At 44.8% G+C, this 14,005-nt stretch overlaps 1 protein-coding gene across 1 annotated transcript in view; it reads right to left on the bottom strand.

Annotated features, from left to right (window-relative positions):
• Positions 1-1,355: 1,355 nt before the first annotated feature.
• Positions 1,356-14,005, bottom strand: part of LOC133554258 (host cell factor 1-like) — a 30,142-nt gene continuing 17,492 nt past the window's right edge. Inside the window, exons 22-33 of the mRNA XM_061902768.1 lie at positions 13,895-13,978; positions 13,755-13,821; positions 13,524-13,684; positions 13,316-13,459; positions 13,064-13,241; positions 12,856-12,993; positions 8,038-8,240; positions 7,851-7,976; positions 6,027-6,212; positions 5,665-5,962; positions 5,528-5,582; positions 1,356-1,814 (exon numbers count right to left, since the gene is read on the bottom strand). Of these exons, the coding sequence (XP_061758752.1) occupies positions 1,754-1,814; positions 5,528-5,582; positions 5,665-5,962; positions 6,027-6,212; positions 7,851-7,976; positions 8,038-8,240; positions 12,856-12,993; positions 13,064-13,241; positions 13,316-13,459; positions 13,524-13,684; positions 13,755-13,821; positions 13,895-13,978 (1,701 nt within the window). The 3' untranslated portion in view covers positions 1,356-1,753. The remainder of the gene's footprint in view (positions 1,815-5,527; positions 5,583-5,664; positions 5,963-6,026; positions 6,213-7,850; positions 7,977-8,037; positions 8,241-12,855; positions 12,994-13,063; positions 13,242-13,315; positions 13,460-13,523; positions 13,685-13,754; positions 13,822-13,894; positions 13,979-14,005) is intronic.

Raw genomic sequence — 14,005 nt, 5'->3', positions numbered from 1 at the left:
ATATATATATATATATTTGTGTAAAAAAATACAGTGTTCATTACCAACTTTGGTTGGGAGAGTGGCCGTGCCAGCAACCTGAGGGTTCCTGGTTCCATCCCCAGCTTCTACCGACCTAGTCACGTCCATTGTGTACTTGAGCAAGACTCTTCACCTTTGCTCCTGATGGGTCCTGGTTAGCGCCTTGCATGGCAGCTCCCTCCATCTGTGTGTGAATGGGTAAATGTGGAAGTAGTGTCAAAGCGCTTTGAGTACCTTGAAGGTAGAAAAGCGCTATACAAGTATAACACATTCATAATTTACTCTGTGCAGGCCAGTCAAGATCATCCACACCAGACTCTGTCATCCATGTCTTTATGGACCTTGCTTTGTGCACTGGTGCACAGTCATGTTGGAAGAGGAAGGGGCGTGGCCCGCTCCAAACTGCTCCCACAAGGTTGGGAGCGTGGATTTGTCCAAAATGTTTTGGTATCCTGGAGTATTCAAAGTTCCTTTCACTGGAACTAAGGTGGCCAGCTCAACACCTGAAAAACAACCCATTATCCATCCATTTTTCTGCCACCTGTCCCTCTCGGGGTCCCCACACTATAATTCCTCCACCACCAAATTTTACACTCTGCACAATGCAGTTCGAAATGTAGTGTTCTCCTGGAAACCTCTAAACCCAGCATTACGCCACTGCATCCCATGCTTTGTATTGGACTTGGTGATGTATGGCTTAGATGCAGCTCATCGGCCATGGAAACCCGTTCCACGAAGCTCTCTTCGTACTGTACGTGGGCTAATTGGAAGGTCACATGAAGCTTGGAGCTCTGTAGCAACTGACTGTGCAGAAAGTCTTTGCACTATGCGCTTCAGCATCCGCTGACCCCTCTTTGTCGGTTTACCTGGCCAACCACTTGGTGGCTGAGTTGCTGTTGTTCCCAAACTCTTCACTTTTCTCACTGCCCTAAGATTGGTAGGTTGTGAGTCATACCAAAGGCAATAAAAATGGGTCCCATTACCTCCCTGCTTGTCACTCAGCATCAGGGGTTGGAATTGGGGGTTGAATCACCAAAAATTATTCCCGGGCGCGGCCACTGCTGCTGCTCACTGCTCCCCTCACCTCCCAGGGGGGTAATCTAGGGTGATGGGTCAAATGCAGGGAATAATTTCGCCACACCTAGTGTGTGTGTGACAATCATGGGTACCTTAACATTTAGAAAAACAAAAAAAACCACAAGATTAGTTTGTTCAAATTAGTAATGAACACTGCCCTCTAGTGGCTCTTGGTGGAACAGGTTTATGTTTAAGCAAAATAAGAGTCCACTAGGTGGAGCTGTTGTCTGCCTTACAAGAGGGGGCCAGGCCAGCTGTTAAAAATGATCTAAAAATCTTTATTGTCAGAATATTCACATACAACATGTCAACAATCACTTCCTGCCTCATCATCATCTTCTTCATAATCAAACGCCAACAGAAACAAAACAAAAACCTCAGTAGAAATGTTTTCTGACATACTTTTATATATATATAAAAAAAGAAAAGCTAAATACTTTTGAATATTTTGTTGCTACTGGGAAAAAAAATAATTTAAACTTCACGACTGCAGAAGCTCCGCCCCCTGCAGACCTTTCATGTCAGATTTCAACGTACTTTAGTTCGTCTGAAGGTGAACCGCCATGATCTCCGTGATGAGCAGACAAAAAAAAATGTTGTGATGAATGTACAAATATTCTACAAGTTTTGTTGTCAAGACAACCAATTACAGTCCTCAGGACAGCATGGAGTCCTCTGATTGGCTGCCTCGGAACTTCTTTGGTCCGCCTGGTTTACTGAGGAGAGAAACACTTCCTGTGAGACGACTTAACGAAAACCACCTACGTCAGGGGCGCCCAAACTTTTTCCACTGAGGACCACCGACTGACAAATCAAGACAACCATTTTTTGGTAGTCTTCACATTCAAAAAACCAGAAAATGCAATTTCAGTACAAATTTGGTATGAATGCTGAAGAACCAAAGCCGAATTGAAATTCTAACAGTTAGCATGCTGGCAAGCTAGCGTCATTTAACAAAAAAAAAATGCGCAAAATGAATTTAAAAAAGCTAACATGCTAACAGTACTATGCTAACAACAGCATTAGTGAAATACCAAAATATAAAACTGTTAAATTAGCGGGGAAATTTAGCATGCTAATGTTAGCAGCAAGCAACAAAGTATATTTCTAAGGTGTCTTCCTGACAAATGTGTTTCAAATGCTAGCCTGCTAACGTTAGCATGCATCAAATACAGAGATATGACAGCTATATACCTACAAAGTTTGCTAAAAAAAACCTATCATGCTAACAATCACAGTGAAATACCAAAATATGACACTTAGGTGTATAACTGTTAAACTAGCTAAAAAAAAGCTAACATACTAAAGATAGCATGATAAAATGCGAACTGTATCATGCGTCAAGTACCAAAATATATTACGCTGACGTGTCTACCTGAATTTTTTTTTTCAAAACTAGCCTGCTAATGTTAGCATGCATCAAATACAGATATGACAGCTATATACCTACAAAGTTTGCTAAAAAAAAACTATCATGCTAACAATCACAGCGAAATACCAAAATATGACACTTAGGTGTATAACTGTTAAACTAGCTAAAAAAAAGCTAACATACTAAAGATAGCATGATAAAATGCGAACTGTACCATGCGTCAAGTACCAAAATATATTACGCTGACGTGTCTACCTGAATTTTTTTTTTCAAAACTAGCCTGCTAATGTTAGCATGCATCAAGTACAGAAATATGACATACACACTGACGGGACATTGACGGAGATAGATATCCTTTTAAATCCTAGTCATATTTTAAAACAGCTAAGTGTTGGCCATGCGTAGACCTTGAAGGTTGGAATGTAACGAAGAGCCACAATACTCTTCTTATCTCAAATGTCCCAGGCTTAGGAGGAGGGGGAGAGGAGAAGTAAGGGGGCGAGTGAGAGGGGGTAAAAGGCGAAACTTTGGTAGTATTAGCAGATCATCTAGGGCGACGCGATTTGAATATGTCATGCATAGATTTGGTCTCCCAAAGCTTTGGTAATAAAATATCAAGATAAGCTACTCTGTCTCAGATTCATTTAAACCCAGCTTATCTGTCATCACACAAACAGCTATATACCTACAAAGTTAGCTCAAAAAAGTTATCATGCTAACAATCACAGTGAAATACCAAAATATATGACACTTAGGAGTATAACTGTTAAATAATCTTAAAAAAAAAAATCTAGCATGCTAATGTTAGCAGGGCTTCACGGTGGCAGAGGGGTTAGTGCGTCTGCCTCACAATACGAAGGTCCTGCAGTCCTGGGTTCAAATCCAGGCTCGGGATCTTTCTGTGTGGAGTTTGCATGTTCTCCCCGTGACTGTGTGGGTTCCCTCCGGGTACTCCGGCTTCCTCCCACCTCCAAAGACATGCACCTGGGGATAGGTTGATTGGCAACACTAAATTGGCCCTAGTGTTTGAATGTGAGTGTGAATGTTGTCTGTCTATCTGTGTTGGCTCTGCGATGAGGTGGCGACTTGTCCAGGGTGTACCCCGCCTTCCGCCCAATTGTAGCTGAGATAGGCGCCAGCGCCCCCCGCTACCCCGAAAGGGAATAAGCTGTAGAAAATGGATGGATGGATGCTAATGTTAGCATGATAAAATGATAACTGTAACATGCGTCAAATACCAAAATATATTACTCTGGGAGGTCTACTGGAAAAATGTGTTTTAAATGTCAGTATGCATCACATACAGAAATATGAACAATATATACCTACAAAGTTAGCCAAAAAAATCTAGCATGATAATAGTAGTATGCTAATGATCACAGTGAAATACCAAAATATGACACTTAGGTGTATAACTGTTGAACTAGCTAAAATAAATCTAACATGCTAATGTTATCATTATAAAATGCTAACTGTAACATGCATCAAGTACCAAAATATATTTCTCTGAAGTGTCTACCTGACAAACGTGTTTCAAATGCCAGCCTGCTAATGTTAGCATGCATCAAGTAGAGATATGACCGATATATATACAAAGTTAGCTAAAAAAAAAGCTAGCATGCTAACAGTACTATGCTAACAATCACAGTGAAACGCCAAAATATATGACACTTAGGTGTATAACTGTTAAACTAGCTAAACAATCTAGCATGCTAATGATAGCATGATAAAATGCTAACTGTTACATGCGTCAAGTACCAAAATATATTACTCTGAGGTGTCTACCTAAATATTTCTGTCAAAGGCTAGCCTGCTAATGTTAGCATGAAACATGACTGAGGCATCTACCTACACAGTTAGCTAAAAAAAATGGCTACCATGCAAATAGTCACAGTGAAATACCAAAATATGACACTTAGGTGTATAACCTAAATAATCTTAAAAAAAATATTGCATGCTAATGATAGCATGATAAATTGCTAACTGTAACATGCATCAAGTACAAGTATATTACTCTGAGGTGTCTTCCTGAAAAATATGTTTCAAATGTTAGCATGCATCATCATGTACAGAAATATGACCAATATATATCTACAAAGTTAGCTAAAAAAAGCTATCATGCAAATATTACTATGCGAACTATCACAGTGACATACCAAAATATATGACACTTAGGTGTGTAACTGTTAAACTAGCTAAAATAAATCTAATGTGCTAATGTTATCATGATGAAATGCTAACTGTGACATGCATCATGTACCAAAATATATTTTTCTGAGGTGTCTACCTGACAAATGTTTTTCAAATGCTAGCCTGCTAACGTTAGCATGCATCAAGTAGAGATATGACCGATATATAAAGTTAGCTAAAAAAAAGCTAGCATGCTAACAGTACTATGCTAACAATCAGTGAAATACCAAAATACATGACAAGTATGTGTTAAACTAGCTAAAAAAAATCTAGAATGATAATGATAGCACGATAAAATGCTAACTGTAACATGCGTCAAGTACCAAAATATATTACTCTGGGGTGTCTACCTGAATATTTTTGTCCAAGGCTAGCCTGGTAATGTTAGCATGAAACATGACTGAGGCATCTACCTACAAAGTTAGCTAAAAAAAAGCCATTATGCTAACAGTACTACTATGCTAACAATCAGTGAAATACCAAAATATATGACAATTAAGTATGTGTTAAACTAGCTAAAAAATCTAAAATGATAATGATAGCATGATAAAATGCTAACTGTTACATGCGTCAAGTACCAAAATATATTACTCTGAAGTGTCTACCTAAATATTTTTGTCAAAGGCTAGCCTGCTAATGTTAGCATGAAACATGACTGAGGCATCTACCTACAAAGTTAGCAAAAAAAAAGCCAGCATGCTAACAGTAGTGTGCTAACAAGTATCGTTTGTAAAGCGACAAAATATTTGACACTGAGGTGCAATCCCTCCAAAATTAGCATGCTAATACCAGAATGCTAAGGTAGCTACGGGCCGCACTTTGGACACCCCTGACCTACGCCATTGCTGACGTCACATGATCACTCACACTTCAGGGGAGGCGGCCGCTCGCTTGGCAGCTCCTTTGGCGTCTTTGCTGGTTTCTGTGCGAGACAACGACAAGGCGTTCGTTACATGCTGTGCCAGACACGACGGCGGACTCCCGGGACCCGACGCGACGCTCACCTTGAAGCCACCGGACCTGCGTGGCCGGCCCGTAGCCCTTCTGGTTGCGTGCGGCGATGCGGAAGATGATGGCGGGCTTGGTGGTGTGGTCGATGTGGGCGTTGGTCAGGCTGGGCGTGTGGACCAGGCAGGACGGGTTGGGGCCACAGTACACCCGCATGAAGGCCAGCTGGGCCGGGCCGGACCCCGAGGCGGCGGTGGCCTGGCTGGACTGGATGGCCAGATAGACGGAGTACTCGGTGATCTTGCCCGACGTGATGGCGGGGGGCTCCCAGGTGAGCTGTGCTCCGTTCACATTCTGCACGGCGACGGGAGAACATCAGAAGACGTTTTTCGGGCCCCATCCCCCCGCTGCTCCTCACCTTGCTGATCTTGATGGCACACGGCGCTCCCGGGAAACCGGGCAGACATGTTTTAAAGGCAGACACCTCGGAGAAGGTCCCGCGGCCGCAGATGTTGATGCCGGCCACTCGGAACTTGTACGCCGTCCCCGGCTGCAGCTCCACCTTCCTCATCTGGTTGTAGTCCGGCGCCACGCCCGAGTCGTGCTGCAGGAGGACACGCCCTTATTTAGACAAGTCCTTAAAGGCCTACTGAAAGCCACTACTACCCACCACGCAGTCTGATAGTTTGTATATCAATGATGAAATATTAACATTGCAACACATGCCAATACGGCTTTTTTGTTTACTAAACTGCAATTTTAAATTTCCCGGGAAGTATCCTGTTGAAAACGTCGCGGTATGATGACGCCTGCGTTTGACGTCACCGGTTGTAGCGGACATTTTTTTCCAGCCCGATCTAAGCTATAAGTAGTCTGCTTTAATCACATAATTACACAGTATTCTGGACATCTGTGTTGCTGAATCTTTTGCAATTTGTTCAATTAATAATGGAGAAGTCAAAGTGGAAAGATGGAGGTGGGAAGATTTTAGCCTTTAGCAACACAAACACAGCCGTTGTTTCCATGTTTAAAATTCACGAAAGTTAAGCTTTACTATGGAACAGAGCGGTCAAGCGAACATTGATCCCGACCACATGTCAACTGGCAGGATTCGGTGAGAAAATTGTGGTAATAAGTCGGCTCTTACCGTAGTTATGAGCGGAGCAGCTGCGGACTATTACCTCCTCCCACCGGAGACACTGGCGGTCACCACACCCGTGGCCACACCCCTCCAACTTTCAGGTACTATATAATCTCACTAAAACACTAGTAACACAATAGGCAGATAAGGGATTTTCCAGAATTATCCTAGTAAATGTGTCTAATAAAATCTGAATTGCTCTCACTGCCCTCACCTTTTTTTTTTCTTTGTAGTCCTTCATTCTCACTATGCTCATCCACGAATCTTTCATCCTCGCTCAAATTAATGGGGAAATTGTTGCTTTCTCAGTCCGAATCGCTCTAGCTGCTGGTGGCTATGATTATAAACAATGTGAGGATCAGAGGCGCTCTACAACCCGTGACGTCACGCGCACATCGTCTGCTACTTCCGGTAAAGGCAAGGCTTTTTTATTAGCGACAAACTTTATCGTGGATGTTCTTTACTAAATCCTTCAGCAAAAATATGGTGTGGAGAGACGCAGTCGACGGGCCGACAGCGACAGCCTTGGCCAAGAGGGAGGCCAGGAGGCGGGGCCTGCGGCGGCGAGGAGAGGTGTGACGCACGCTGAGCAGCACGAGAGCGGCAATTTCAATCAGGTGCGTACAACCCACACCGGCTCACAATCTCTCCATCTGCGGCTAGATTATAAGAGAGGCGAAGGGGGCACGAGGAGAGGGAAGAGAGAGGAGAAAGAACCAGCTGACGACACCGACCACGAGCACGACAACCAAGACCCGAGAGACGATGAGCCCCCGCCACAGACGCAAACCTGGGACACCGCAAGGTGCCCCGCGGCCAGAAGTAGGAAACGCCCGCGCACTACAAAGTGGCGCGACAACAAGGCAAGAGGATAAAGTGGTTGTTGAAATAATAAACACAAATCAGACCTGCTACGATGTGTCCTGTGTCCATCGTCACGACAACCCACACATGGACGGCAGGAAGTCCGTCATATATGGCAATATCGGGAAATGATCAAGTATGACACATAGAATGGACCTGCTATCCCAGTTTGAATAAGAAAATCTCATTCCAGTAGGCCTTTAATAGTGGAGGTATTTTACTGTGGAATGCGCTTACGTCGATGGTGACGCCCTGGTCAGGGACGTAGTAGTGAGAGACCACCATGTTGGTCACCCTGACGATCCCCACGTCAAACCACTGGTTCTCGGCGGCGGACACCTTGGTCTCCAGGACTCCGTGCTTCTACATGCAAATTGTCATTGTCACACTTTGCTCCTTACAGCCGTCGTGCCGCTCCACTTACCGCCACGTTGGCTCCTATGCCATTGGACACGTCGCTGAGCGTGGCGGCGGCTGTGGTTTTTGCGGCGCTGGGCGTCAGGGGAGGAGCGGGGCCGAAGGTGCTGGCCAATCGGGCTACGGCGCTGGTCACGGCCGACGACGTCACGTCGGGACCGTTGCTCTCCGCCATCGGGTCGTTGAGGCTGTCTGCCGGGGCCAGGCCCTCTGAGGAATAAAGAATGTTTATACATACGACACATAGGGAAAATGGGAGGACTTTTTTGACTGCCCGTTGCCGTAAGATGCCATATATAAACTACCGTATTTTCCGCACTATAAGGCGCATCTAAAAACCTAAACTTTTCTCAAAAGCTGACAGTGCGCCTTATAATCCAAGGCGCCTTATATGTGGACCAATATTGAGCCACAACAGGTCTCAGAACTACGGTAAGCAGCCGCCGATTATATTTTCCTTCGTAGAAGAAGGAGCGCGCGGTGGATGCTGGGATATATGACTGCGCCAGGCCGTGCCGTTTCATTTCCATTTGTGTGTTTAAATGTAAAGACCCCAAAATGGCTCCTATTGAGAGACATGATTTCAGGAAAGCAGGAATTGTCACTGAACTGCTAGACAAGAGCAGCGGCACTGACTCCATTAAAGGGGAACATTATCCCCAGACCTATGTAAGCGTCAATATATACCTTGATGTTGCAGAAAAAAGACCATATGTTTTTTTAACCGATTTCCAAACTCTAAAAGGGTGAATTTGGCGATTGAAACGCCTTTCAATTGATAGCCTGTCGAGCGATGACCTTTCACCCGTGACGTCACAACATGAAGCTATCCGCCATTTTCTCAATCTTATTACACGCAGCAAGTCAAATCAGCTCTGTTATTTTCCGTTTTTTCAACTGTTTTCCGTACCTTGGAAACATCGTGCCTCGTCGGTGTGATGTCGGAGGGTGTAACAACACCAACAGAGACGGATTCAAGTTGCACCAGTGGCCAAAAGATGCGAAAGTCCCTCGTTTGTTCCGCACACTTTACCGGCGACAGCTATGCTACGACAAAGATGGCAACAATGTGTGGATATCCTGCGACAATCAAAGAAGATGCATTTCCAAAATGCATGAATGCACAAAGGTGAGTTTTGTTGATGTTATTGACTTATGTGGAGTGTGCTAATCAGACATATTTGCTCACGGCATGACTGCAAGCTAATCGATGTTAACATGCTATTTAGGCTAGCTGTATGTACATTATGCATCATTATGCCTCATTTGTAGCTATATTTGCATCCAGCCTTTCCCTCCACCCACATTTAATGCCAAACAAACACATACCAATCATTGGTTAGAAGGCGATCGCCGAATTCTTCCTCGCTTCCTCCCGTGCCGCAATAGCTTCAGTTTCTTCTTCAATTTAGTTTTCGCTACCTGCCTCCACACTCCAACCATCCGTTTCAATATATGCGTAATCTGTTGAATCGCTTACGCCGCTGAAATCCGAGTCTGAATCCGAGCTAATATCGCTATACCTTTCTGTGCTATCCGCCATGTTTTTTTTGGTGGTTTCACGCAGTGACGCCACAGGATAATGGACGGGTAGATATAGCGATGGTGTAAATCAGGCACTTTGAAGCCGTTTTTTGGGATATTGCGTGATGGGTAAAATTTTGAGACAAACTCCGAAAAAAAAAATAAGCCACTGGGAACTGATTTTTGATGGTTTTAACCCTTCAGAAATTGTGATAATGTTCCCCTTTAACAACGTCTACAAATAGTGCAAAGCAATAACAATATATCAATTACTCAACGTTGCTCAAACAATGTCACACAACACAAAACACAAAATAACATGTAAAGCTCACTTTATTAAGTTATTCCTCATCCACGAATCCCTCGAATTCTTCTTCTTCAGTGTCCGAATTAATCATGCCACAAGAGGTGTCGCAACTACGGTAAGCAGCCGTCTACCTTAATTTCCCCTGTAGAAAAAGAAGTGCGCGGTGCATGCTGGGATATATGACAGCGGGAGGCGTGCCGAGTTTAAACTCAAGGCGATCAGTCACACAGTAGAAGACGGGAATAAAGCAGCAGCGAAAGAATTTTAAAATTAACATCAGCGACACTGACTCGTTTAATGACGACTTCGACGACACGGAGCCAGGCATGTTGGATGCCGTATTCGCCCTCATCCACGAATCTCTCAAATTGTTGTTCTTCAGTGTTTGATTCGAACACTGAAGAACAAGAATTTGAGGGATTCGTGGATGAGTAATCACTTAATAAAGTGAGCTTTACATGTTTATTTTGTGTGTTGTGTTGTATGACATTATCGTTTGAGCAATGTTGAGTTATTGATATATTATTGCTTTGCTCTATTTCGAGTGTTACTATATTGTGATTGCACTAACGTTTGATTTACCGTAACAGTATCAGACTGTTTTTTACGTGTTTATTGAATCGAGGAAAATAATAAAACAGCTGTTTATTCATTTTGGGAGTGAACAGAGTTGTCAGAACGCTGGTTTGTAATCTATCAAAGTTTGACTGACCTATCTGACTGTTTTGTTGACATTCCCTTTAGCGCAGCTCCATCTAATGGATGCATAACGTAACCCCTGCCTCTACTGTAGCATCTATTCTATGCGCCTTGTAATAAGGTGCGCCTTTGATTGATTGATTGATACTTTTATTAGTAGATTGCACAGTACAGTACATATTCCGTACAATTGACCACTAAATGGTAACACCCGAATAAGTTTTTCAACTTGTTTAAGTCGGGGTCCACGTTAATTAATTCATGGTATATATGAACAAAATAATAAAATAGGCCATTCATTGAAGGTGCGCTTTATATTCCGGTGCGCCTTTTATTCCGGTGTGCCTTATAGTGCGGAAAATACGGTACACAAAAATAGTAATTAATGAAAATGTTAGTGGACCAGCGGCACACACAATCATGTGTGCTTCAGGGATTGTGTCCCTTAAAGACTGTGTTGTCTATGTTGTGGGAACCAGAATATTGGTCGCAGAAAGAAACAACCCATTTTGGGTGAGTGGGTGTGGATGAGTGTGAATGGGGGAGGGTGGGAGGTTTTTTTCTGGGTTGATGCACGAATTGATGTGTGTTTTTTCTATGTTGATTTAATAAAATAATAAAAAAAGAATGTCTGTGCTGTGCGAGCATACAGTGAACCTCCATTTACAACCACTATTGTCCAACTGTTAGGGCTTCACGGTGGCAGAGGGGTTAGTGCGTCTGCCTCACAATACGAAGTTCCTGCAGTCCTGGGTTCAAATCCAGGCTCGGGATCTTTCTGTTTGGAGTTTGCATGTTCTCCCCGTGAATGCGTGGGTTCCCTCCGGGTACTCCGGCTTCCTCCCACTTCCAAAGACATGCACCTGGGGATAAGTTGATTGGCAACACTAAATTGGCCCTAGTGTGTGAATGTGAGTGTGAATGTTGCCTATCTGTGTTGGCCCTGCGATGAGTTGGCGACTTGTCCAGGGTGTACCCCGCCTTCCGCCCAATTGTAGCTGAGATAGGCGCCAGCGCCCTCCGCGATCCCAAAAGGGAATAAGCGGTAGAAAATGGATGGATGGATTGTCCAACTGGAGGAGATGCGATGAAGAGACAGGGCTGCGGTCTTTAATCCCAGGAACACCATCCCTACCATCAAGCATGGTGGTGGTGGTAGTATTATACTCTGGAAGTGGTGCTTTACAGAGCGTAAATGGGACAACGAAAAAGGAGGATTACCTCTAAATTCTTCAGGACAACCTAAAATCATCAGCTCAGAGGTTGGGTCAATGGTGCAGTTGGGTGTTCCAACAGGACAATGACCCCAAACACACGTCAAAAGTGGTAAAGGAATGGCTAAATCAGGCTATAATTAAGGTTTTAGAATGGCCTTCAAAAAGTCTTGACTTAAACGTGTGGACAATGCTGAAGAAACAAGTACATGTCAGAAAACCAACAAATTTAGCTAAACTAAACCAAGTTTGTCAAGAGGAGCGGTCAAAAATTCAACCAGAAGCTTGTGGATGGCTACCAAAAGCGCCTTATTGCAGTGTAACTTGTCAAGGGACATTAAAGAAAATATTGACATTGCTGTACGTATACTTTTGACCCAGCAGATTTGCTCACATTTTCAGTACATTCATAATAAATTCATAAAAGAAGCAAACTTCGTGAATGTTTTTTGTGAAAAACAAGTACGTGCTCAAATCACTCTATCACAAAAAATAAAAGTTGTAGAAATTATTGGAAACTCAAGACAGCCATGACATTATGTTCTTTACAAGTGTGTGTAAACTTTTGACGTGAATTATATTTATATAGCGCTTTTAACTAGTGAGTCAAAGCGCTTTTACATAGTGAAACCCAATATCTAAGTTACATTTAAACCAGTGTGGGTGACTGGGAGCAGGTGGGTAAAGTGTCTTGCCCAAGGACACAAAGGCAGTGGGGGCGGTATAGCTTGGTTGGCAGAGTGGCCGTGCCAGCAACTTGAGGGTTCCAGGTTCAATCCCTGCTTCTGCCATCCTCGTCACTGCCGTTGTGTCCTTGGGCAAAATACTTTACCCACCTGCTCCCAGTGCCACCCACACTGGTTTAAATATGTAACTTAGATATTGGGTTTCACTATGTAAAATCACTTTGAGTCACTAGTGGAAAGCGCTATATAAATATAATTCACGTAACTTCACAGTGACTAGGATGGCAGAAGCAGGGATCGAACCTGGACCCCTCAAGTTGCTGTCACGGCCACTACCAACCGAGTTATACCGTCCCCACAACTGTACACACACACACACACACACACACACACACCTGTAGGCACAGTGCCAGGCTCCGCCTCCTCCTCCGCTTGGCCTTGTACATCCTGAAACTGCTGCTGCTGTTGGACTAGAGCGGCGAGCTCCTGCTGGGTCAACACGATGGGAATGGCCTGCTCTGAGTCAGCAACACCTGCACAAAAGCGCGTGCGTCGTTCAGTTTATCGTCGTCGTACGTTCGAGGGGTACAGTATGTCTCGTACCGAGGTGTCCCGCCGCCTGCAAGACGGCCTGTATAGTTGCACGCTGAACTTCGTCTGACGCCGCTGAAACAGCCAGCTGATCGGCTGTCACCATCAGTGTCGTCGTTCCGGCGTCCATCTCTCCGCCGTCCACTTCTGAGGACATCAGCTCCTGGGGAGGTGTGTCCGTGGACGCCATCTGAGCATGAGACAGGAAGGCGGATCAGCAGACGCACGGCCGTCATATCCGCAAGACGACAAATGTGTGTGTACCTGTGCAGCCTCGCTGCCCTGCAACAATGTCGCCGATGAGGACATCACATCCTCTGATTGGCTGTCCGTTTGCATGGGCTCCTCTGCGGCAGCAATCACCATGGCGATGCCGTCTCCCTCAGCCTTCACCAGTGATGAGATTGCCTGCCAAGATACATGAAGATGCCAGTCATGAGGATGAGGAGTTGTGTGCGCGCGTCTCACTTACAGGCACCGCAGGTCCAGGTGTGGGCGTGGCCTGTGTAACCATGGTAACGGCGCGGCCCTGGCTAAGGGCAGCAGAGGAGGCTGGCTCAGAGGAGGAGGAGGAGGTGGAGGCGGGGTCGGGGTCTGTGGAGTCTCCCTGTGCAGTGTCGCCACCCTGCTGAGCTGCAGACAGAAGACAGGAAGTGAGCTCCTTTCAAAATAAAAGCATTTTGCAGGTATGTGGGCCTGCTACCTGTGGCCGTAGTGGCGGTGTTGGTGGTTCCGGTCTCGTGGGTCTCGCACGGGGGATTGGAGCACACCTGCAGTCCAGTCACATGTTACGAGGTTGCACATGAGACTGGGAAGAGGAACCACGGACACCTAAAGCCTCACCTGTGTCAGCCTCCCTGCTCCTGCTGTGGTGGCGGTGTTGGTGGTTCCGGTCTCGTGGGTCTCGCACGGCGGATTGGAGCACACCTGCAGTCCAGTCACATGTTACGAGGT

Source organism: Nerophis ophidion, linkage group LG06, assembly GCF_033978795.1.
Source record: "Nerophis ophidion isolate RoL-2023_Sa linkage group LG06, RoL_Noph_v1.0, whole genome shotgun sequence".
In the NCBI taxonomy this organism is placed as follows: Eukaryota; Metazoa; Chordata; class Actinopteri; order Syngnathiformes; family Syngnathidae; genus Nerophis; species Nerophis ophidion.
Note: the sequence above shows the minus strand (reverse complement) of the source record. Positions and strands in the feature narration are given on the sequence as shown.